The following is a 26,843-nucleotide window of genomic DNA, read 5'->3' on the forward strand; positions in this document are numbered from 1 at the left end:
CTTTAGAAACTTAAATAGTGCCTTGTTTCCCTGGAATATACTGGGATATATAACTTGTTTGATCCCATGATCAATCACTCAAAATTTGAGTGCTTTTTCAGCAATCTTTAAGGATAAAGAGGATGTTAAAGAGCAAATGGATGATCTCCCCAGTTAGCAGGAGGATTAAGCCATTTATTTTACACAAATCTTATTGATTAAGAAATTCTAAATCAACATGAAAAATATTTTTTTTCACAAAATAAATAATGAAACAACAGTCTTCAATAAAATCGAACTGTAATCATTACAAGGATATTCAGTAATGGTTTGGAACTCAAATAGGAATAAAAAATCTAATCATAACAGTTATACATATTTTATGTTAGACATGAAATCTAACATTCCAGTATTTAAACCAGGCCCTGTTCATACAGGGTTACATATGAGCCCTCTGATTTGAAAGAGATGATGCCATTTATATATAATTCTAATTTCTAGCCTTTTTCTTTGAGGCACAGTTAGAATTCTTGGAGCAAAGTAAAAATGCTAGCCAGTATGGTTGGTCTTAGAGATAACATCAAAGCAGACAGCGAAGAACAACTCAAAGCTTGTCACATGCATTAGAGGCTGCATGAAAGGGCTTGATGAAGAGGCATGCACAGGGACAAGATGTGAAGCACTGACAAAAGGGAAAGTCAAAAAAGATTGATCTGGAGACAACCGAAAAGCAGCAAGGATGGGTGTACACTGAGGAAGAAATGGAGGCTGCAAAAGTAGACCAAGTAGACCAAGGAGATTCACCTGGATGATGGAAGGAATGTGAGGTCGTCACATTTTGATGAGGAGAACATTAGAAAGAATGTTTTTATAAAACATGACAAAGAAAATATGCACGTATAAAAGATCATCATTTCAATAAAATGATGTAACAAAGGTCTGAACAAGAGTGTTTGGAAGAAAAGACCTTGGAAAAAATTAATTTAAAATAAGACAGACTGAGAGCCAGGTTGGATGGGCAATTGAGAGAGATTCTGAGAGACAGAGTGGAACAGGTAACATCTGCAGGTCTATGAATTCTTTTTACCCTTCTGCGGCAGCTACTGGAGTAGAACTTGAGGATTTCAGATATTTGTGAAAGGAGCCTAGAAGAAAGATGGAGAGTTTTACAAGGACATGTAGTGACAGGACAAAAGGGAATGGATTCAAACTGGAAGAGCATAGGTTTAGAATGGATATTAGGTAAATCTCTACTTCAAGAATGGTAAAGCACTGGAACAGGTTGCCCAGAGAAGCTGTGGACAGCCTATCCCTGGAAGTGTTCAAGGCAGTTCTGAGCAGCCTTGCCTAGTGAATGGTGTCCCTGGCGCTGGCAAGTCTGTTGGAACCGGATCATCTCTAAGGTCCCTTCCAACCCAAACCAGTCTACGATTTATTGCTTCTGGGGTGGTGGCAGGACAACCCCTGCAGTGGAAGGAAAGAGTTTAAGAGGAGAGGCGAAGCCTTTGGTTTCAGCTGCGACTGTGACAGCACCGAGGCGAGGCCTCCCGTGGCCGTGCCTATGACTGCGGCCATGGCCGTGCCTATGGCTGTGACCGCGGCTTGCGGCTGTCCCTGTCCCTGTGAGGGCGCACGGGAGCAGCGCGCTCCCGCCCTCAGGGCGCGCTCACGGCTGCCGCGTGCCGCGCGCGTTCCCGTGCCCGTGCCCGTGCCCGTGCCCGCGGCCGCGCTCCCGTCCCCCCAGGCCGCGCCCCCCGCGCGCACGCAGCAAACCGCCCTCCCTCCCACTCCTCCACCCACCAGAAAGCCACTGTTGATTGGTCCGTGCCCCGGCGGCGCTGGCCAATGGGAGGCCGGCCCGGGACCCCGCCTCTTTAGAACGCGCTGCCGGCGGAGGGCCCGGCATCGCGGCGATGGCGGCGGCGGCGGGGCGGGCGCTGCGCGCGGCGCTCCCCGCCGGGCTCTGGGGCCGCCTGGCCCCGCTGCCGGGCGCGCCCCGCCGGACCGCCGCGCACTTCTCTTTCCAGCCGGACCCGGCGCCCAGCGAGTACGGTGAGAGCGCGGCTGGGCCGGGGTCCACCCCCGCGGGCCGGCCTCAACCTCGCTCTGCTGCCGGGTCCGCCCCGTCGCCCTCTTGGCGGAGGCCGCCAGCAACCCCGTCCGGGATGGGAGGGAGGCAGGCAGGCAGAACCCGCCGAGGGCCCGGTGGGGGCGCTGCGAGTCGGGCCCCGGGCGGCTGAGGCATCCTCACGGGCGCTGTGACCCCGCTGTGTCCTCGGCACTTGCAGCCGCGGGTTATCCGCCGCAGTCCTGGGCTGTGGGTGGGACGGCCCCTGTAGGCCGCTGGCGGGGCCGGCCGGCCCCCTCGACGGTGCGGTGGCGAAATGTTTTGGGCTGTCAAGGCCTGAGCTGCGGTAGATGGGCCCATCGTGTTGTCAGACCTGCAAGGGCATCCTCCGCCCTTGTCCTGTACCAAAAGTTTCTAGCAGTAACTTAGTGACTTGACATCTATCCTGGGTTTTGTACTGCGTGCTTAGGTCATGAGTGTGATAATAAACCTATGATGAATAAAGGCTGCTGTCCGCTGAAAGGTTCGAGGTCATCCTCGTGGTCACATGGTCGAGAGTAAACACTGATAACTTGGAAATGAGCAGCGCATGGCGTTTGACTTTTATTTCTGAGATGCATCCCTGCAAATGGCTAGTGCTGAGTTCTCCTGGAAGAAGCCTGCCAGCTGCAGAACAGCTGTTTCTATCGGTGAACCTCACTGTCCTCTAGAAAACTTGTTACTTGGTTGGATACCTTGGTGTTGCATTTTGATCCTGACCAACAAAAACAGAGTTTCCCTTAGTGACAAAGATGTACAGGTGTCCGAGGTGCCACGTGGTGAAGCTTGTGTATGGCAGGTCCCTGATTGAGTACGTGCAAAGAAGCTCTGGAGTGGCATGCCAGTTATTGCCATTAATTAGTAGAAATTAATTCCCTGTGAGTCAAAATACACTTTGAAATTCTGTGAAAAGCAGTGGAAGTGAAATAACATTATGGCAATACTGATCCTGATCTTGTGGAGCTATTGCTTTTCCAACTTCACAGTTCAAATCTAAAAGGCACAGCTAGTTCCCCCTTTCCTCTGTGGGGCTTATACAAAGGCCTGTGTTACAAGCAAGAGAAGCAGGTTAGAACTGTCATGGTGAGAAGTTTCTGACAGTAGCTTAAGTAATAGCCATTTATTTATATCAAATACTGGAAGGATGGTATCTTGTAGAGAAGATAACCTAAGTACTAATGTGGACAACTAGGGAAAGAGAAACATCTGCCACTCCTGAGGTTTTCTTCTCTTGAATTTGTACATTTTGTTCGCTAGGGCTTTTGTATAACTTGAACAGTTCCCATAACATTTTCTTTTCCACATTTTCCTCCCCTTAAAGGGCCATGTAAAGTATAACAAATGAAGTTACCAAGCACAGGAATGTGCAGCTGTTCAGCTGTTCAGGTGTGGCGTGACACGAGTCTTTAACAAAAAAATACTAACATCAAAGATTTAGAAGAAAGGGAGGCTGAATGTTTGTTGAGAGGTACTATAACTACTTGGAAAAGAATGTAGTTCACCATTCTGTATTCTGACACCTGTTAGTTTGTGTGGGATCTTCATCTAATAATCTCATTTATTTATTTAGTTTTCCACACTATGTGTGGTAGTAGGTAGCATTCTCCTGGACTGTGGCTTCTAGTCATAACTTCAGAGGTTTTGCTAGTTAAAGAGCTACCAAATGTCAGCCAAGCAATTTCTTACTTACTTGGTTTCTTTTAAGAATTATTTTATTTGCTTGGAAAATCTGAATTGGTCACAGTAGTAAGGACTACTCTACTAGTTGGTAGACTAGTGTTGGTCCATCTTTGCTTTCAGGTCCCCTTGTTTTTTCCAAAAGTGCTGGAATGAAGAGGGGCGTTCTGGTGGCCTTGGTTTGAATTAAACAGCTTGCTTTACTTCAGCACCAAGTTTCTTTGAAGTATGGGTTTGAAGCTTCAGACACTTACTAACTGCAGTGCAGAGAGCAGGCCAGTGGTCTTGAAAATTTCTGATAGTAATAGATATCTGTAAATGGGAAAGGCTGGAGCTTAAAAAAATGAGGTTAAAGAATGATAAAGTTAGCATCAGTGAATTTTAGCAGCGGGGGTGTGGGGAGAGATCCCAGTCCTTAAAACAATAATACTTTGGTTTCTTGCTTTGAAAAGGAAGGCATTCTTCCCAGTGCTTGACTGAGCTTTGCAAAGCTGCATCTGCTCTAGGCAAGAGCATAGTTTTTTGGAAGAAAAAATTGGAAGTGGAATTATAGTCCTTGGGAAGGCCATGTATTCAATGCTCAATCCCATCTATCCCATAATTTAAGTTTATTCAACAAATGAATCTTGGATATTCCTAACAGGGATCTTGTTTTTGATGGTTAAGTTTTTAGACATGTTTGCACCAGTGTTTTCTAATGTACTTCATGTTTTGAACCAAATTAAATTGCGGAATGATCACTTTCACACAGGGCAAACTCAGAAGATGAATCTCTTCCAATCCATAACAAGTGCCTTGGACAATGCTTTAGCCAAAGATCCAACTGCAGGTACCTTATACTTGTTAGTGCATTTTGCTTTATGTAAGTTGTGTTTTGGTTTGCCTATCTATGTGCAATATTTAATGTATTTCTCATGGCCTTGATCTCAAATCTTAAAAATGTGTTGCATTAACTGATTACTAATGGATTATATGGTTTAAAATGTATCTTCTGTATTAGCTCTGTGTATTTCACTTGAAAGTGAGAGCAAAAGATAGGTTATTTAACACGTTTAAGGTATTACTGATGAGAACTGTCCTTGAGGGCACCTTGAGTCCCACTAGTAAGAGTTTTAAAAATGTAAACATACTTTACATTTCTTAAACTTTCTGTTCCCTAAAACCGCTGTTTTTAAGGGATCATATATTCCTTGCTCTGTACATTCTGCTTTCTTCCCTGCCCTCCAAAATTAATTTATAGCTTTACTGTTTTCTGTTCATTGTTGTCCATAAGCAGACAGTAAGATTTGCTAGGCTTTTGTGGTCTGACTTGGAAGATGCTACTTCATTACAGCGGGATTTAAAAGGTTTATTGTGAACTATTGCACAAAACTATTTACTCCACTTTTAATTCTTAGATATAGCAGGAGGTCTTTTGCTTCTGTTGTCCTGACAAAGGCATGATGATGGCCAGGTATCTGAAAGAGATGCTTCATGCCATGAAGACAGCTGTTATGGCTGCATCATCTTGTGTAATTTTGTGTTTTCTTTTTAGTTTGTTAGTAGCCCTTTTTGTCACTGCTTGAATCACTGCTCAGCCTAAAGTTTGACTAATTGTCTAACCTGCTGGGACAAATTCCGTGTTGTGTGTCCATACTATGCCTGTATATGTTCCCTCTCAATCTCAGCTGTTTTATATGCACCTCGATTAGATTAAACTTAGACAACTGAGGGCAAATTAGGGCCAAGAACAGATTTTATTACCATTTCTGTAGAATCAGCCCTATAAAAGCAAGTAGAATGTTAGCCCATCAGGAGCCTAGACTCATATGTAATCTTGAGCCTTTAGAGAACCAGTTGCTCTGAGGCTCCAGTCTTGCTCCTCAGCTTTGCAGGGCTTAGTCTTTGTAAAGCTGTTTGCAAGACCGTGTTGAAGTTCTACAGTCCAGATGTGAGTTCTCAGAATCACCACACTTACTGAATTAATTAGGACTTTTCACAGTGGAAAACATGTCCTTCATATGTTTTTAGTTGTATGGGAATTGAGCAATTGTTATTTAAGTGTGGAAATCCTCATACTTATGTTGATGAGAATTAGAATGTCTCCAGGAAAATACATTTCAGTGGCTGAACTGAATGAGTAAATCCATTCAAGTTTGTGGATACCAGCATTAAATGGGAATATTTTTTGTAGATGCCAGCTGGCTCAAAATTAAGGAGCCATATGGTAACAAAAAGGACTTGCAAAGATTTTAAGTACATTAAACCCCACCCAAATTGTTGTTAAAAATTAGAGAAGTGATTTGGGGACATAGTTCAATCATACACTCCATGAGTGCATTCATTTTACATCTTTATAGAATTTATTTTTCTTTAAGTGTTGTCACTGATGTGATTAGCGCAAGTATGCTAATCCTTTTTAGTGATTCCAATCAGAAATTAATTTTATTTAATTAAGAATGGTATTAGGCAAGAAGGTTAGCTTATTATTTTGTGTCCTTTAGAATATGTAGAATATTGAAGAATTGTGGAATAATCAGAACTGACCCTCGTTCATGCAAACAGCTATTGGTGATATTGCTGCACATCTTACATGCTTAAAAATTTGAAATGGGCAATAGTTGTTTCTGTGAAGCAGATAACAAAACTGTTTTAAGAAAACTAGACATAGCCATCCCCTAAATTCAAAGAAAAAATCACAAACAGATTAGTTGATATGAAGCTAAGTTTTAAAGGCAAATGCTTTTAGTAATAAAACTTTATTGACTACAAGAATAGTAGTGTTAAATACTGAGAACTGTCCTAGTTATTAGGTAGTGATCTTTTCTATAGAGGAGTTCCTTTGAAGTCACTCTTCAGGTGTCTGGCAAGTATGTTTGGAGAAGGCTTGACATTCCATATTGGATTGATAGTTTGAAAAAAAAACTTCAATTTGATGGTTTTCAAAACATTATATTTATTGAAATCTGTGGATGAAGAATGAAAATGGTTACCAGTTGAAGCAGAAGGCATAATTTCCATGACTCATTTGTGACTGGGTGTAATTGCTTTTTGGAATTTTACTCATTTAGTTTTAGACACTGTGTTACTATAGGATATTTCAAAAAAACTAAATAGCTAATGAAAGCCTAACAGAATAATTTTCATGAATTCTGTTTTGAGACAGCTATGTTCTGATTCCTCATTAACCTTGGTTCTTCATTTATTATAGTCAGGCTGTGCATGAGGAATGCTTAGATCTAGATAAATCTTAAAGTGAAATGAAATGTTAAGAGTTACTTTTGTTTGTGTCTCATATAAAAGCCTTTGAAACAATTTAAATGATTGTTTAAAAGTAAGATGTGTTGGAGTAATGTTAGCCTCCCCTACTGTTCTTATTTCAGTTGTGTTTGGTGAAGACGTGGCCTTTGGTGGAGTCTTCAGATGTACAGTTGGCTTGCGAGACAAGTATGGTAAGTTTATGTAATTTATAAATCTGACATCAGTTTCATATTAACATCTCTGCTCTTTTTTTTTTTTACCCATTTTGCTGTGAGAAGTGTTGTTACTGCAATGCTAAAACACCGTAAAATCAATGTTTCATGTATGCGGCTAATTAGTGTATAGCATTGTACAGGTCTTGGGAGCTGGTTGTGGAGATGGTAACATGATACAGCTTTTAATTTGGCAATTGCTACTCCCCTGCTGCAATTACTACTCCCCCACTGGGCTATTACAGAGAAGAGGAGGTTATAACATATTTGGTTTCAGCAGCTTACTTTCTTCAAGGCACAGAGATGACTTGGACCTTTTGCAGCAAGTGATTAAATCTATTTAATGATAATAAAGATGTGTTACAGCCACCTTAGAGAAAAACTTCCACATTTTTTTGAGTAAACCAAAAAAGGGAGAGGACGAAGACTATACTTCTAAGAAGTTTCAGAAACACAACCATATTTTGTTGTCTTGCTTCTCTGCTTCAATTATTATGTAGATGTTCTCTTGCTCTCTAGTTTACATGTTAGTGGTAGAATTTCTGTTAGCCATGATCTTCAGTGCTGCTTGTTGAGGCTGAGGTATAGTTCTGTAACTGGTGTGATATACTGACTGCGTGTACTAGACTCCATATGAAAACCAGGTCTCTGAGACAGCAACCAGTTGCTGGAAACACAGGCAACAGATGTTATTTGGGAAGTAAGTAACAGGAGCAGATGGTTGCACAAGCAACCTTCTTGGGTTTTACTGAACATCTCCAGTTTAAAAGACAGAAGGGACAAACTTTATATTGTTAGGGTGGTGCTGTGAGGGTCATTTGGTGTTTTTTTGATGTAAGATAGTCATGTAATGGAATGAAGAAAAGAGATTATTTAATCTTTGTAGTAGCATTTTATTGGTAGTGTTTTCCAAGCTGCCAGTGCTGTTCAAAGACTCTGTGACAGCCTTGACTGCCCTGACAGAGCACAGGGGTCTGTTGAGGGAGTGCAAAGGACTGTTTACTCTGTGCTAATCAGCATTATAACCAGCAGTCACAGCGCATCAGCAGCCTGGCTAGAGTCAGGTTTATTTCATGGGTATAATACCGAAGATTTTTAATGAGATTTTTGAGGAAGCTGTGATGTGACTTCAGGAATATTTGGAAAGAACTCCTTTAAAATGTGAGAGGGAACGTGGGAATTGTACTTGTATGGAGTAAAATTGTACTTATATGAGCACTGAACAAGGACTAATGAAACTAGTATTGCCATTTGCTCAAAAAGGGTACTAACCTCTTCAGGGTGAATAAGAGGAAATACAACTTTGAACAGGAAGAGAGTCTGAAGATAAGGTCCTGAATTTAGGACTCATTTACAGAATGGGAATTCAGTTTTGTAAGGCAGATAAAAGGACATGGGTAACTCAGCTTCTTTCTTCACTGATAGTGAAATTCAGTAGAAAACAGGCAGTGGCTGAAGAGGGAATGGCAAAGATGAACTGGAGGATGTACTGAAAATATAGTTACAATGCTGAGGAGAAACAGAAAAGACTGAAAGTGCAAAAAATTGAAAGAATACAGTGTTTTGAGGGGTGTGTCTGCCTATCAGTGCAGTCTCAGAGATTAAATAAATTCTAGATGGAATGCTTGTTTTATGAAAAAGCTAGACGTCCTGTAAAATAAGGAGGAGTTCCAGATGGAAGTGACAACCAACCAACCTGATGAATCGTACGAGGAAGATTACATACACGGACTGACTCTTTCCCCATCCCTCTCTTGAATTCACTGTCAAATTATAATAGGTGATGCAAGTAATATAATGTGAGGTTGTTTCTATGTGTTGATACAAAATATGAAGGAATTAATGGGGTTTTTTCTTCTATCCTGGAAGAGAGGCTGATTTTTGTTTAATTTGTTTAGTTTCTTTTTCCTTGTAGATAATTAAATCACTAGGTGGCAGTCTATGCCTGTAAGTTGTTATTTTGATAAAAACATAGATTATTTTAAAGCATTTTATTGAGGTCAAGGTCTAAATATAATATAATATTATAGTAGGAAGAACTTAATATAGTAATATTCAGTAATAGTATTATAGAGATGTTGGTTGGTGTCCAGAATGTTACTGAAGTCTCTCTGGAGAGACAGAAAAGAAATTTGCTTTTAGAATAAATTGATCATTAAATATAAAAGCTGCTTTTTTTTTTTTTTTCCAGTGGAGTGTTACATTGTATAAACATAGCCAGAGGCCTGTACTAGTGGGTGAAGGAAAGCTTATTGACTTTTTAAGGAAATAAATGCAACCTTTTGAGCAGATGAATTTTTAATGTGCTACCAGGAATAATGTTTAAAAATATTTAATTAAGGAATTGTATGTAAATAAGTGAGTGTGTGGAAGTTTAATTTTCATGATAGTATGACTGAAGGTGGTATGTTCCTATGCATCTTATATGAAGGTCTGAAATACGTTATTCCAGTTTTCTAGCATTGAGTTGAATGTTTAAAAATCTGTCGCTGTATAATTTTGAAAATGAGTAGACTTTCTGAAATATTTATGCAGAGTGCTCCTTTCAGATAAAGGAAATAAGTGTTGTACATATTTTTTTCCTTTGTCCCCTCTTTCTGGTCTGGTACCCTGGAAGGCATATTCATGTTTTATTTTTTATCTTCTTCCCCATCACCCTCTGACAGGTTTTTGATTGTTACTGTTTTGCAGAAGTTACATCCTCTAACCTCTAGAGTATCTTTCTCAAAATAAGGAATGCCTTCTATTCCATAGTCCTGCTCTCTGGAGGTGTTTCCTGTCCTTAGAACAGTGTGATGTAAACTACCTACTGTGTTTCGATAGCCTAGGTAATGTGTGCAAACATTTAAAATTTTTTTTTAAGGGAAGTACATTATTATTCCAATCCTTCAGAAAAATTGCTGTCCATTTGTCTTTGAGTCTGCAAATGGATTTGAAACAACGATCTTGGAATGGGAATATATGTCCTGTTGCTCTGTCTGAAGTGTGAAATGAAGTGGGAACATGTAAAGATCGGTATTATCCTCATGACAGAAATATAGAGGAGATAAGAGGTAGGAATTAGATGATGGGAGGTAAAGAAATTAGAGGAAAAAACAGAGGTAAAAACAAGGTAAAAATGGAGTAAGTGAGCAGAAGTGAAGACTGAGAAATAAGAATAGCAGAAATAGTGATTGACAAAGGTTGTAACTCAGAAGAATGCTAGGGCAGGTGTTTTTTGTGTGACTCAAAAAAAAAAAAGACCTCTCTATCCTACTGTGGCCAAGAAATGAAAATTACATAAACAGGGAAGTGAAGTGTATATATTATACTTTCCTTGAATGTTCTTTCTGCTGTCCTCCAAATACCTACAGCTTGAGGGCTTCCTTATCTGTAAGTGCCTCTGTGGTGATTTGGCCTCTGTGGTGATTTTTCTTCATACCATTCTGGCCTGCACTTGAAGGGAGAATCTAATGTGCACTTGCTGCCATGTCAAAAGATTGTCCTTAGCGAGGGTAAGGATCAGGAGCTTTCTGACTATTTCAGAGCTTGATATTTTGAGATTGTAGAATAGGATCAGTCCTTGCTCAGAGCTCTGAGAATCCAACAGAGGAAAGGTGAGCCTGGCAGGTCTTTTCCTCATAGCAGTGCTTGGGTAGGGGCTGACTTTTTTTGGGTGTATATGTTCACTTCTACAGATGAAGTTTGCAAACTTTTTGAGCTTCTGCTTAATTCCGTATTGCGCAGCAACCTGCAATTCCTTGTCATGGAATGTCCATCAAGGAATGTTTGGTTTTTTTTTTGTCATGGATTTTTTTTTTTTTTTTTGTCATGGAATGTTTGCCATCAAGGGAGTCTAGGTGACTGTGTAAGTTGGCTTCCCAGTATTTAAAGGCCTGAATAGATTGTTTTCTAAGCTGTTTTTGATCTATTGAAAATTATTCTTGACTGAAAGAGTAGTGTAAATGAGTCTTTTACTTTTCAGTAGGGAATTCCTGAATAATGCCATTTTAATTCCCTTGCAACTATTTGCAAATACAGGTAGAATGTGAATACATTGAATGGGAGTTTTAGTTCAAAGATTCTCTCAGTTCCAGGAGGATGTCACTGTGGTATCTCCTACGAGAAGCAAATGCTTGCCCAGAGTATAAGAGACTTGGCCTAATGCTGTCCCTCAGGAGTTCTGAATTTACTCCACAAAGAGTTGAGTAAGATACCAAAGCTGATCTTTGTGGAGATACAGCAGCAGTTGTTCTTTTGAAATGTTTTGGAATTAATTTGTCTTTTGCTCGTGTGGTTAATGTGTCACTGTTTGGGATCCTCTGTGTGATCGCAGAGTAAACAAGAGGAAGATAGGTTTCTTCTTTTCTGGATTAATGTCCCATCACTGATTGGCTTTTTATTTTTTATCTGTTCTCTTTGGTCCCTGTTATTGCTGTTCTCCTCTTTTCGTGTGTCAGTGCACAGAGATGTGCTGCCCGCAGCAGCTTATGATACCCTCAAACGCAGGCAATTAGAACAAAGCGCTTTTCTCAAGGTTTCTGTGTAATATTGTTGAAATGTTTTAGAGGGATGTTTGCTGCCTTTATTAGCAGTACAGTGTTGGCTGTCAGTTTGCGGCCTGATTTAGTCCCCAAGTTTTTTTTCTAATCTACTGCTGTGCAGCAACTAATTGATTTTTTTCTGGTGGATGCTTGATAAAATGAAACTCAGTAGGAGCAACTGTGTGTCACTCTTATACGTATGTAGGATAAAACAAGATCAATCTCAGATAATTTCCTTTTAGGTAATACTGAGGTACACACATGGCTAGAGACATTAATACATGCAGATAGTAGTAAATGTGTAATAAGCAGCTTCATTTTTTTTCCTCCTTACTCATTTTATGCTTTTGTCATGTAGAGTGGAAGGGGAATGCACAAGTAACTTGAAATTTAATTCTCTTTTTTCCCTAATATTTTCAAGCTTATAGGATTGTTTTATAGATAATCCTTCCTGTGCTTTATTATTATTATTATTATTTTGATGCAGGAGTGTAAATATAGTTGCTAGGATTATTTTCTTCCAAACCATATTTTTAAAAAAGTGGGAAATAGATGGGGAGTAGATTGTAAACACTAATTTCTGTCTATTCATTGAGTTCAGGATATTTTCTTGCAAAATGATAAATCACAGGAAAAAAAGGAACATCCAGAGAAGAGGTAACATTTGTATTGAATCCTGTGAGAGTAGGGTGAGTTGAATCAGAAATTTCCCCTGTGGCAAATTTCAAACTCAGCAAGAACCGAGTGACTGAACTACATATGAAACCACAGTTGTAGCTGTGAAAGAAAATAGTATCCTTATGTTCCTTATGTCAGGATGACCTAGCCACATTAGCAATCAACTGGATGCTTTAAAAATGATTTTATTTATCACTTCCATATTTGTTTTCCTTTCCTTTCTGTCTTCCTTACAAAATTTTCTCTCTGAAGCACAGGGTATGTTTTGGGACAGATCAGCTGGCAAAGGCTGTTTTTAGCCTTCAGTGGTGAAGTTTCTCTGGCTTTCCTACACATATGGTCCCAGTGCAGGATTATTGTTATGATTTGAAGCTTTTCTTTATTGATCAATTTCTCTGTACTCTGGTTGCTGCAGCTGGAGGATATAGGGCATCCAAAACTGGATACTTTACTTATGTGTTTTACTGAGTAAAACCTGGTTGCTTACAGCTCTTTATTGTTACATCCCATGATAATGCTAGCTTGTCTTTAGCAATAATGTTTATTTACAACACCTGATCCACTGTAATCCATGGTTGTTATTCTGTAGCTCGTGTGTCTAAGGTGTAAACACCTGTGTGAGTTTTCAGGGAACACTTCATTCTCAGTAAATGAATAGTTTATTTATAGTCCAGTAAACTAATTAATGAGTCTTTGTTTATTTGGCTAGGAGATGGCTGTACCTAGCCATGCCCAAGGGACACCAGCTTTTCTAGAAAAATAGCAGTCATTCTTTGAAGCAAGTATTTACTTGAGCACAGTATTATTCTATGAGCTTTAGCTGCAAAAAACTGCTGAAAGCAAGTTCTGTGTTTTAAGTGAAGGCCTATGGAGGAAAGCATGGGTGAGAAGATAGAGTTGTCCCCATGGTGTTATGGTATTTGGTGAAGGTTGCTGGCTGAAGTTTGGATGTGCTGCAAAAACTACTTAGTGTCCTGATGGCTTTTGTAGCATGAAAGGATGGGAGAACCTTTTGAAGCTGAGCTAATAGAAGTAGATATAGTAGAGGGTTGTTTTTAAAACAATTCTGATAGTTTGCCTCCAAAATGCATAAAATACTTTAAAATGTTTGTATTGTAAATATTTTTGGTAATGATTTCAGGACATTTTTTATTGTGTAGACTACACTTAATGTTACTAGTAAGGTAGCAGATATCTGTTAATGGAGATTCTGGGTTGTTCTGGTTATTTTTTGGTCCCAAATGTTACAGTGCGAAGGTAAGAAGTACAAGAACACAATTTGGATGGGCTGTAATGCAATATATTAAGGCAGTGTGTTCTGCCTCCCAAAAGCTACTAGTAGTTGTGTCTTAATTCAACAGGTGGGAAGACACTCTCAGGTCTTTTATCTGGAATTTTGAACCAGTAATCATGGTGTCTTTTACATTCTTTTAGAACATAACCATAGGCTATTATGAGAAAGAGGAAAAACTCAGGCTAAAGTAGCATAAGTGTTAGGGCTTTACTGTATAAGCAGATAGAAAAATGTTATCTTGATGCTTAAAAGCAGACTGCAAGCTTGCTGGAGAAACATGGTGCTTCCTTGGTGTAGGTCCTGGTCCTTTCTAAAACTTTGCATGTGGTAGAAGGAAGGAGTTCAGAATTTTTGACATCATGGACATAAGCTAAGGGTGGAACATTTTATTCAGAGTTCAAAATGACTACTTGTGTGTAGATTGAGTAAAACCTAAATAGGGGGTTTGGTTATCGTCATTTCTTTGTGCATAGATTTAAGTGGAGAATTCTGCAGCTTGCTTGCCTGGTTCTTCCAGAACAGTTTGGCAAGACCTGGATTTGTTCTGATTTATTTAAATGTCTTTGAACAGTAACATCTGGAGAACGTGTTCCAGACTCATTACACAATAGTACATTTTGTTCATTTTCATCTTAAATAGCCAATTCTTTTTTTAAGATTTACAGTTAGAAGGAAAGTTATTTGAAAACTTGGTAAAATGTAAAAACTTGGTAAAATGTAGTATGCCCTTTCTACACCTTTTTTACCTGTGGGATAATGATATAAATCAGTTGCTGTCAGAGCTAAATAGCTTTTATTTTAGTTTTGTTTTTATTTTCTTTTTAATTGTTCTGATAGTGTGCCTGTTGTGAAAACTGTATTTATATTTATTTGGGGCTTGCTAATACTTATTATGTTTTTTTTTCCTATGTTGTAAACCTGTTTTAGGGAAAGATAAGGAATATATTTTTTTAATATAGAACTTGATACTCAGTGCAGAGTAAAAAGAGAAAGCTGTTCTCGCATTTTTAAGATATTTCAAGATAAATTGCTGGGCAAAATAGTATGTGCGGCTGAACTTCATAAAAATGGAATTTTCCTCTTCAGAAAATACTTGTACTGAATAATGTGAAACCAGTTTTTTGGTAATATCATGTCGAGGAGGATGAAACTTTATGTTTTAAAGACCCAAGATGGAATTGATGAGCATAATTAGTCTTTGCAGTCTGTACTAGTAAGAGGTCGCAAGCACATTTTGTGTACCTTCTTTTAGACATCTCTCTTTATGCCTTTGAAATTCCTTAGGTGGAATGAAGTGATTCTCAATTTCTTTGGTTAATCCTGTGATTCCCTCTGTTTATCTATGTGATAATTTATCCCACTCATCAGCTGGGGTTAATTCAATATGTCTGCTGTTTTTTCTACTCTTAGTTTGGTGGTAAGAGGATGGTAATTTCAATTTGAGAACGTTCTGCAGGCTTTATTACAGGGAATAAAACTCTCAAGAGTTTTCTTGGAAGTAAATTGCTTTAAGCCCAAAAGGGTGAAAAAAATCAAGACTAGTATCCAAGTTTGGGAATTGTTTAACCAGATTTGCAGCAGAAGCACTTTGAGGTGCAGGTTAATCTTATTTTGACCAGGTTGATATAACATGCTAGTCATTTATTATAACAGATCTCTTTTCTTTTTAATTTGCAGAGACATTAAATCCTCAAAACCTGGCACAGGGTTTTCACACTTAGATGGAAGCACCAAGTATAGACTACTTTATTAATTTTTCTCTTGCACATGCTTTGCTTTATAAAAGGACAGGCATGGTTACCAGTGAGATTTGTAAGATGGTTTTCATTACTGCAGGGTTCTGGTCATTGAGCTCTTTGCTCCTAAGTACTTCTACAGCAGCATTAAATCCTTGCTTTTGTCTTGAGAATACTTGAGTCACAATTCCAGTTAGATCCAGCATGCCTTCACATTTACTCTAAAATACATCTACACTCCTGATACTGGGGAATGTGAGAGAGGGTAACTTGTGTTTGATATTTTTGCCTACTCCTTGATTTGTCATCCAGATGGTGTGCGCAGCTTATTACAGCAGAATTTTAATTGACAGGTTGCAATACTTAGCTTTGACAACTGTTCTGTGTTTCCTGTTGGATCTCTGTCATGTCATGTCATGTTGCAGACGATGTGAAAATGCGTGGAACTGACCTAAGCCTTGTAATTTAAGCTGGTGTGTTGTCCGCTGCTTATACCCACATATAAGTATTTGGTAGATGTCAATTTTGGGGCATATTTTTGCAAGTAAGCACTTGGTCATCTGGCATAGCTTCTCATGTCAAACTGTATGTCAGTTATGCTTTTCTGCGAGTGTGCTTCTCACGCAGCAAAAGTTTTTTGTAGTTGACAAAGGAATGTTATTAATCATAGCTGGAGGAATATTTGAATGCCTTGTCCAGTTAGGCATTGCTCTTTTTTTAATTCAGGCTGCAAATGGGTGTATGAGCCAGATGATGAGGAGGATTTCAGTGTGGAGTGGGCAGCCTGCATGAATGTTTAAACTAGCAGTTCCAGCTCAAAGTGTTCTCAACAAGTCATTCTCTTACTCAAGATGATGTGTTTTCCTTCCAAGAGCTCATTAGATCACAACTACTCTTTCACCTCCTCTTCCTCCAAGAGTCCCTTAGAAAAGTAAAAAGAAATTCTGATGAGGAAATCTGCCACTGAGATGTGAGCTTCTTTTGAAATGTTTTCCTTAGAGTGTGGATCTGCATGAGTACTGCTTTATCAATGTCACAAATTGCTTCCATGAACGAGACAGGTGAAAAGGACAGGCATAAAAAGTTTTGGCAGTCAGCATGTAGCCCTGCTTGGGGCTGTTAATAAACCATAGAGGGCTGTAAGGAGAAGACCTTGAAAGTCATCTGTTTCGAACCAGTCAGTACTCAACACAGTTGAGTTTAGTTTGCCTGTGGTCTTGTCCGGGTGACTTTTGAACATGTCCAAGGCAGGAGCTTCTACAACCTCGTGGGATAGCTTATTCTACCATGTGACTACTGTAATAGCAAGGATTTTTTCTTTATTATAATTCGTTTACTTTTTTGCATCATTCTTTCACTTGACACTGTTTTCATATTACTGTTTGGCTGCTCTTCCATTGTGGGAAGATTAAATGACTTGCAAGGTTACCAGTATTCAAAGCTAAAGCCAAAGCTTTGAATTAACCTCCCCCAACTCCTCCCACTCCTTCCCTGAGAAAGGGAGAGAATTATATAATGTATTTTAATATTTTGGTTTTATTCTTTAGCTTTCGCTGGCTGCTGGTTTGTCACAAATGACAGGAAATCTGAACTGGGGGAGAGGGCTAAAAATGAAATCATCACTCTTTGCTTTAGGAAGGCAGAAGTATCTGTGGAGTTTTTCTGGGTCCTCTTCAATCCAAAATTCTGTAAGCCTGATGAGGACATTATTAATGTTATAGTCATGCTGTGAACTTTCAGAATTTACTGAGTTTTAGTAGAAAGTTTTCCTTCCAAATCTGAAATTTGGTAACTGTGCAGATTATAAGAATTTCTGTCTATGGTAACCTTTTCTTTGTACTTCAGCAGTTCACCTGACTGATACTATTTGTAGTCTGTGAGAGTGAGGGTTAAATGGAAACGCAGTAAACAGGCTTTTCTCCTGAGGGAATCTTGGGGGAGAGGAGGTGAAAGTGTAGTTGTGATCTAATAAGCTCTTAGAAGAAAAATGCATCGTCTAAGGTCAAAGAATGACTTGTTGAGAACACTTTGAGCTAGAACTACTAGTTCAAACATTCATGTTTCTTCAAATGTATGATTTAGTAACTGGGGGAGACTTTAAAAGAAAATATATCTTTCAGCTGTTCCTAATTTCCAAATCACTTGAAGTGCTTTTCTAAAATGTTGGATATATCAGTGATGTATATGATAAACCTGTTAAGAGTTCCTGTTCTTACCAGTTGCCAGGCAGAACAGGTGTCCTTTACTTTGGGCAACACAGTAGTGACAAGTGGTTCAGAAGAATGCATTTTCTTGTGGGATTTTCTTTTTTTGCCCCAAATGAAACATAATTACGACTCCTGTGAACAAGTGAAACCAAGTAAGAAAGACTTAAATGTCATTTGATCTTTTAAACTTCTGTCTAAAACTAGAATGGGAAGTCAGCTCCTTTGTTGCAAAATAGACCATGATAGTGGATTTTGCAGCAGCAAAATAGGAAGAAGCTAATTTAGTTTACTGCATGCAAATCTCATTTCTGACCCTGTTGTCAGTTGCTCACAGATTTTGGCAGTATGTTTTTTTTACTAACTTTTGTATCTTACCGCCATAATGTGACATTTTGGAATATATGGAAAATATAATGGGAATGTGATGTACTTAGTTGCTAAATAATCAAAATTTGAATGACTTTTTAATTCAAGGTAATTAAATGTTGAAATTGTTTTGAAGGCATAGGCAGTGTATACACAGTGTGTGTGGGTGCATGTATTTCTCCTATTAACAGACCAAATCACTGCACCTGACTTGAGACTTTACACTGGCTTGAGTGAGTGCTGAGACCTGGTTACTCAGCCCTAGGGTTGGCTGAGTTACACCAGAGGCATGGCTGAGTCCTTGAAGTCTGTTATAAATGTTTGGGTGCACAGAAATGGGCTTGGCTTTTGCATGATACAGGGTTGGTGAAGAACAGGAGAGGAGTATGGCTAGATTCTGTAAGTTGTTATTCTGTGCACAGTAGGTAAAAATCATCTTCAGAAGTTAAAAGCTACTTGCATATGAAATCCTTTTCATTTCATATAATCGCTTTTCATGAGTTAGGTGAAACGATGTCTTGTAACATGGATAGTTCTGGAAGAAGCAGCTTTTTAAACAGCACAGCATGTTACTGTGTGAGAGTTAAACCATCTCTGTGACAGTGAATCTGAAGCCCTGCTTTGGACAAGTAGCTTGGAAATTTTTATATTCAGCTGTAAAGTTAATGTATATTTACTGGTATTCTCTTCAGAGCAACAGGGCCTATTTTTTTAAAGCTGGAGAACTGTGACTAGGTTATCAGTAGAAAAAATGGTAGAACAAAATGATTAAAATGACTAAGTTAGTAGAACTACTTTTTGTTAACCTAGGAGTTCCAAAAGAGCTGAAGTAAATTTACTCACTGTTTGGCTTGCCCTCTTGTATAGTATCAGAGAAATGGAAGACTACAAGTGTCACCAGTTGTAAAATGAGGCTTAAAAGGGATGGTGGGACCAAGAAAGCTTAAATGTTGGATATATTGTTTTAATTATGTTAAGAAATAAAATTAGTAGACTGATGTAGAAGTACATCTGTGAAAAATCCTAGATATTTTAAGGTTGAAAAAGGGCTTTAAAGGCAGGACTGATTGGAAATCAGTAGTTCCTGTATGAATTTTTTACACAAAATATCTGGTGAGTACCAAAAAAGACCATCTTTAATTTCCAGTCCTTTCTGCGTGTGCAGCCTGACTGCTTCGGTTGAACTTCTAATATATTTAGCTTCTTAGACTTTCTATTTGACTTCTTATGGATGTTTTAAATGGAAGTCAGTGAGATCATTGGGACAAATAAAATGCTGTCCACATATATTGTTAATACTGCTCAGTACTGACATCTTTTAAGATGCGTTATGCATTTTTTAGCACCAGTGATGTAGCAATATTTTGAAAACAAAGCACAGTTCTCCTTTGGCTAAATCACTAGCAGTACTCCTTAAACCACCCAAATGGTCTAGGGTGGGCTCATGCAGAGTGATATGAAATTACTCAGAGTTGGAGCAATGGGTGGTGTGTTAACATTATAGGAGATTTTATATTGTTTGAATATCTTATTTTTGAAGTGAAATTAATACAGGAACATGACTCGTTGCAATTGCTGAATCCTGAAATACTTTTTTCCTGATGGATTGGAACAAATAAAGATAAAGCAGCCAAAACATTAATGCACAATAATCGACTACAAATGTCTGTAAACATGTTCTGTTAGGTTGCTATGAAACTCTTTATTCCTGGCGAACAAGAAGACTATGAGACTGCCTTAAAGCTTTTGTCTCTTACACAAAGGGGCAGTGGTAAATTGAACATTCATGGGATACTCTTTGTTCTGAAAATCACAAAGATCTCTCCTTTTTTATTTAAGTAAAATTGAACTAAGTATTGCTTTTTCCTTTAATGTTTGTTCTTCATAATTTAGATTTTCCTTGTTAGGGAACACTTCTAGAGTGTTTTTTTTACTTCCTGAACATCTAGTTCAGGAAGTCTAGTCTTACTCCTGAGTTATTGGGATGGAGAGATGAGAAGAATCATCCTTTTTTTTCTCATAACCCTCCCTGTTTGCCGTATTGCTTCCCTCAGTAGCTGGCAAAGGGCACCTACCCGTTCAGATGGCTGAAACCAGGGATGTTTATAAAGCCAGGCAGGTTAATTGAAATGCACACTGGTGTAATGTCTTCCTGCAGGGGCTGACGCACCTGGCTTCAGAAAATGCAGAGCTGCTGCTTTCACCTGGGCTGACAAGTCAGCTCCTTGAGTTGGTGTTAGTTTGTTTTGAGCTGTGTGGCTGACGCAGATCATAGGAGAAACACATTTTAGGAAGTGTTACGTTGTTGGTAAGGAAGTGGAATATGGAAACGCAAAGTATCTCTGGGTTGTTTGTCTGCTTCGGTCAGATTTCGGCTGAAATCTCACTCAGCTGGTTTGCAGAGGATGGTGTGAATGGCGGTTTATCAAAATGGACTTCCTTTTCATGTTCTGAAAAAAAGTGAAAAATAAGAAAATGTGAAATAAAATAGATAAAAATGCATAGGTTTAATGCATTTAAATGCTAAATATTTAAGTATTTTATGTTAGTTTTAGTAATGATTTTCATATTGTACCAATAAAAATAGAAGGTTAAAACAACACCATACAATTTTTAATATTTGGGGAAATGAAGATATCTGTTTTATCCTAAAAATGTGTATGTCTTTTTGTCATAAGGGGCTAGATTTTATAAAGAAAGCCCTACTCCTTGAAACTCTGCCTGAAGTTGTTTTCTGATGTAATATTTTTTTACTTGCTTTAAATGAATGTTGCTGGTGGAGAGGGAAAAAAAAGGAAAGCAGAGGGAGAGTCAAAAACATATTCACTGATATATATACATACATACATGCATATGGACAGGATACAAGGTGTGAGAGTGGTGTGTTGGGTGACTTGTGAAAATGAAAGATGTGTCCTTTAAAGATTTGTAAAACAAACCTCCCTTTAGTATTTTGCAAATAGAGCCTTGGACAATGGTTTTTCCCTAATCATCCTTTTCTGAAAACTTTTGTTAGCTTTCCTTTTTATAGTTGAATTTACAGATATTGAAATTAGAAGTCCTCCTAGTAACAGCTTTCCCACTTATTTAGTCTGTTTTTTTTGGCTAGTTGTTTCATGGTTATTTTGTTATTCTTTAATTTATTTCATAGCCACTGGTGTGCACTGTGCACATTTTTTTCCATCCAACTTGAAGTCTTGGCATTTTCATGCATGATGGATTCCTACAGAAACCTACTGTCTACCCAATGTTCTAAAGGGAAGATTTAATAGCAGACCGAGATTTTTCTGCTGTACTCCCTTGGCAGAAAAGTACTGCTGGCAAATATTGTAAATATGTCTTATACAGGATATTGTAGTGGTGTTTCATCTCCCTCCCACTCCTTCTTGTGTTTGATTTCATGAACTGAGCAATTTTGTGTGCAACCATCTATTAGATTGATGCATATTTGGGATCTGAAATTACTGTGGCACAGAAATGTGTCAGGGCTAAAGTAACCTTTTGCACTCCTATAGGGATGAAATGAAATCAAATGCTTTGGTTTTGTAGCAGGAACTGCAGTTCCTTAGAGACCAAGCAACTTACATAAATGTGGCCTTACCTTGGGAGAGAAGAGTGTTAAGAATGGGCACTGCTGACAAGAGGCAGTGTGCTTTTGTGCAGGTGCCCCTGGACATCTGTCTGCCTTTGAGCAGGGACAGTTACTTGTCAGTGCCTGGAAAAAAAATGGAAGAAACAACATCTACCTTTATTGTAAACTTGAAAAAACGCTTGTAAATATTGTTCACATGGGGGGGGTATGCATGTTGAAGTGTGAATATGTCAGAACAATTTTCCTTCAAGTGTTCAGAATGTTGTAAATTACAGAAACTGTTCTTAGCTTTCATTTAGTTCCTCCTTTTCTTCCTCTGAGTTGCTACAAGTTAAAGTATCCGTACCTGTAATGGATGGTTATTATTGCTACACCTAAAAAAGCCCATCTAAACAGCGATATGCTTAATTGCATGTGACTTGTTTATAAGTAAAATATTTCTGGGACTATATTTTCCTCTTAGAGCTGGTGGTATTAAAGGAATTGTGTGGTTTTTTCTTTTTTTTATATAGGTAAAGACAGAGTTTTCAACACCCCTTTATGTGAACAAGGAATTGTTGGCTTTGGTATTGGAATTGCTGTTACAGGTGCTACAGCCATTGCAGAAATTCAATTTGCAGATTACATTTTTCCAGCATTTGATCAGGTTAGTACTAATAAATTTGAGAGCAGTTAAAATAAATCTTACATCTGTTTAAATTACTCTTCTGTTAGCATTAGTACTTGGTTTGAATATGTAATTTTTGCTAATATAACCACAGCTGTATTACTAATATTTATGCATGCTTTAGGTAAACAGGAGTAAACTGCAAACAGTGCTAGTACTGTACTGTAAACAGTAAACTGTACCATGGCCAATTTGAAGGCTTATTAAATAATGGAAATTAAAGATCTGGTTTGAGGCAAATGTCTGTTTGTTTTAATTTTTGGTTTTGTGGCTGTGTTGGCTTCAGCAGCCATAAAGTCAACAGTCTATGTCTTCCGAACACAGTCTCATTTCTGCATACAGCTGCAGCTGGCCATGTGTCCACAGGACAAAGTACAGGTCTGGATGGGCTGAGTGACAGTATAGGATGATGAAACAAATGGGCTGTAAGGCTACCCCTGAGGCTTAGGCATCTTACTTGAACACAATAAATTATTGGTGTATTTGCTTTAGAAAATGTTTGTCTTTGTGCTGACTTACAGTATTCCTTTGCTTCTAATTTCGTCCTCTGAATCCCATGCATGGAACAGATGATGTAGCTACATTGCATGTATTGAAGTGTCTTGATGCATAACTAGAGGTATTGGACTGAATGTTACTTTTGTATATAAATCTTCCCAGATTGTTAATGAAGCAGCAAAATATCGTTACCGCTCTGGAGATCTGTTCAATTGTGGAAACCTCACCATTAGAGCACCGTGGGGCTGTGTGGGTCATGGTGCACTATATCACTCTCAAAGTCCAGAAGCCTTTTTTGCTCACTGTCCAGGAATAAAGGTATAATAACTCTTATTTTATGAAGATTTTTTTTTGTTTGTTTGTTCATTTTAAATTAGATCTGACTAACAATGAGTCTGAGTGCAGACAGGGGAAGAAGAGTAGATGTCAATCCACAACAAAATGTCTGAATATGTTACTTAAAAACTATTAGAAAATTTAAACTCTGTTAAATGTTTGAAAATTTATAGCCACTATTGAAACAATCTTTAGTACACATAGCATTTTGTATTTGTCTGTTTTTTGTGCTACAAACATACATTTTACATAGTTTTGTGTCCAGTATAGTACAGAACCTGAAAACTAACCCTTAATAAAATAGTATTTTCCTTTTTATTTTTTTTTTTTAATTTCTGCATCTCTCTTAAGTGCATTATTGAATTAATTTGTGTGAAAGACAGTGGTGGGCAGTGGGCACAAACTGGAACACCAGAGGTTCTTTCTAAACATGAGGAAGTACAGATTGCCCAGAGATTTACAGAGTCTCCATTCTTGGAGGTACTCAGAATTTGTCTGCATGTGATTCCAGGCAACTGGATCTGGATGCCTCTGCTTGGTCAAGGGCATTGGACCAGATGACCCTCTGGAGGTCCTTGCCAAACTCAGCTTCTTGGTGATTCTCTGAGTGAGAACTTCAGGCAAGCTTTCTGCCTGAGATGGTGGCTTCCCTTGAAGTGAAGATGTCTAGTGCTTAGGTGGATAACTTTCCTAGAGAAAAGGAAGTGCAGGATCTAGTCATCTCAGACCAAGAGAGCACTTTTTGTCAGGCTCTTCATTTTTTCCTGACTGAATTTTTGTCTGTGAACTTGTACTTCTGGGTTAGCTGGCATCCAGTCCATTGAGCAATGACTCATGGCAGATTAATGTGGAAGATTTAGGCAGAACCAGTATTTGTATTCTAAAGACACATGTTCATTGTTTATATGCTGTTTATACTGTTGTCTCTGTATGAATTTGGTGTCCTAAAGCTTCAGATATTACTCCTCTGCAGGGAGGCCATAGCCATTTCTCCTACTTGTTCTTCTCTTAAATAAAAAACTTTGTATTATACACTTTATTTCATTGTATTTGAGGAATGGGACATTCTTGTCTTTGGGTGTTCTTTGTGGTATTTGAGGTCGTCTTCTGAACTTGAAGGTCTTTCCTGATTATAGAAAAAAGCAATCTACACAGTCTTTTGCCAGGTTATTGAATAAAATGTTTTCTAGAGCTTGTTTAAAACTAAAGTAGTTTATTATTGTATGAAAGCAAAACATAGCTTAGATAATTAAAATACTAACTCCAGGTCCAGCTAATTTCTGCTGATCTTGTAGGTCAGTCTCAAATTTTTATGTACTAAACCAAGGGATGACGTTTAGTGGTCCACTCTGGTGATTAATACTCTTTCTGATTCATACCAACAACCTAGACTGATGACTAGTCTTATCAACAAGTTAGTTAAGTCAGAATTTTATTTAGTCACTCCAAGTAATATAATTTCTTTGTTCCCACCTCTGATCTTTGTGTTGGTTTTTCACTTTCTTCCACTTTTCCTTAGGTAAAATGCTAAAATAGTTTGCTACCACTAAGATCTGTCATCTCAGTTAAAGGTGAAAGCACATTAATTCTGTGGAACTGATGGAGCAATCTAACATTTTTTTGTGTACAGAGAAGTGTTTTAGACTCTATCTTTTGAGTATTATTGCTTTGTGAAAACAATGTTGTTTCTTTAATATTTTCTGCAAAGCTGTTTGTTGGTACAGTTCAAAAGGTTTCATAATAGTGGATTGCCGGTATTTATGAATAACCCTGATCTTTAAAATAGAAATCAAGAGGTTAAAATGAACTGGTGTTTCAGATGCATTTTCAAATGTCCCATATCTAAGCATACTTCCTCCATATTACAGGAGGAAAGTCAATGCCTTACAAGCTGAGAAGGGTAGGGTTTGATCTTAGGAAAGAATGGCTTTCAAAACAACCCTCTTATTAAACTTTGTGAAAGGTTTTTGGCTTTTTATTTTATGTTTTTCTTAAGTGGCAGGTAGAGTTTGGATTGCTCAAGCCAAGGGGAGTTTGTAGAACTTGGATGATTCAGGGGAAGGATTGTGGTCATTGGTACTTAGGCAAAGCTTGTTGGGGTTTGAGAACACTACTGGATGGTTGTATCTTCTGTCCACTGTTGTGAGGGTGTACGTGGAAGACATTAATATTGATTCTCTGCATTCCATTGTACGAATATCTTCTCTCATGGTTAGAAGCTTTCTTTTTCATTTCCAGCCTAAATTTGTTCTTGACTAACTTGTATATTTAACTTACCTGTCCTTCACCATCCAGTTTATATCCTAAAACACTTGTACTCTCTTTAGTCTTTGTTTTGTAAGACTAAAGAAATCAAAGTACCAAAAAAATGTTAACAGTACCTGGAGCTCTTTTGACATCTGTTTCATTCATTTTCTTTTCAAATGGTTGAAAGAATCATTAAGTATTCCAGTCGAGTTTCTAGCAGCGATTTTTACAATAGCCCTAACAGTTCCTTGGCTATGTTGTTACTTTTTTTTTTTTAGGACTTAACTGCATAGTATGCTAGTCATCTTTTGAGCAGATAATAAATTCACATCTGAATTTCTATTCCTGAGTTCTAAATCTGTAACAAAAATGTAGTCCTTAAACATGTGACTTTCAGTATGTATTTTTCAGTTTGTTTTTGTGAACTGGGTCTTTTTAGGATCATCTTCTCTAGTGTAGTGACTTCCAGCTTTGGAACAGTCTTCATCATCATGTTCTGACTTAACATTGTAAATGAATAAGGTAAATAAAGTCTGTCCTAAAAACGATTCATTCCTAAGTAGCTGTACTAGTGACATCCATGGGTAATTTCCCATGCGTCTGTTACCAAATGCTTTGGTGAAATATTAATAAACTGCTTCTCCCTTGTTTAGAAAAATCACTTCTCAATTTTATTTCACATAATAGGAGATTTAGATTGTGTTTTCACTCTTTTGTATTATTTTTATATAAATAAATGATATTACTCTCAAAATGTATTTTGAAGCCATGGCTGTAGTTAAAATGTATTTTTTTTAAACAAGTGCTAGAACTAATGTTTTCAGTGACTTCTAACTTCACAGCTATAAAAGTGTTTGCTGGTAGACTTCATGCTGCATGTTCCAGCTCTTTGAGGTCTCTGAAATGGAAATTAATTGGTTCTTCTGATTTGAGGGAATGTGGCTTTTGGGTTATATTTTCATTTAAACAGTGATAATTTGGTAATTTTCTTTTCATAATTGAAATTCTCTTCGATCATCCAAAGTTAACTCTTCTATTGGCAAATGAGTTATACTGTTTCCTTCCAAGTATTTGGATTACATTTGGAGGCCTTAGTTTTTTTGGGTTTTTTTTTGCTTGATAATGGTTTAAGGTATTTATTGGTTACTTATTTCCAAAATGAACAAATTTCAAGCTTCCACCACAAGCAAAGAAAGTCAGCTTTAAATAACTATTTCCTTTTGTAGCCTTCAAAATTTACTGGACTAATTCTGAATACCTTTAAGGTCTGTTCTGATGAGTATTTACCCAGGTAACTGAGGATCACTCAGCTGCCTTTTTTTTGTTGTACATCTACTTTAATTTTACCAAGGTTATGTATATATATATATATATATATATACACATGTATATTAATCTGACTTTTTTCTGTTACTTTTACCTCAAATGTTACTGTTAAAATGTTGCTTCTACCTTATCTGAGCACAGTTCCTTAGTATTTAGAT

At 38.0% G+C, this 26,843-nt stretch overlaps 1 protein-coding gene across 1 annotated transcript in view; it reads left to right on the forward strand.

Moving 5' to 3' along the window:
• Positions 1-1,846: 1,846 nt before the first annotated feature.
• The window catches only part of BCKDHB (branched chain keto acid dehydrogenase E1 subunit beta), a 109,072-nt gene continuing 84,075 nt past the window's right edge, over positions 1,847-26,843 (forward strand). The window contains exons 1-5 of the mRNA XM_038130639.1: positions 1,847-2,031; positions 4,515-4,592; positions 7,126-7,194; positions 22,124-22,257; positions 22,939-23,094. Coding sequence (XP_037986567.1) covers positions 1,893-2,031; positions 4,515-4,592; positions 7,126-7,194; positions 22,124-22,257; positions 22,939-23,094 — 576 coding nt within the window. The 5' untranslated portion in view covers positions 1,847-1,892. The remainder of the gene's footprint in view (positions 2,032-4,514; positions 4,593-7,125; positions 7,195-22,123; positions 22,258-22,938; positions 23,095-26,843) is intronic.

This window comes from Motacilla alba, chromosome 3 (genome assembly GCF_015832195.1).
Source record: "Motacilla alba alba isolate MOTALB_02 chromosome 3, Motacilla_alba_V1.0_pri, whole genome shotgun sequence".
In the NCBI taxonomy this organism is placed as follows: domain Eukaryota; kingdom Metazoa; phylum Chordata; class Aves; order Passeriformes; family Motacillidae; genus Motacilla; species Motacilla alba.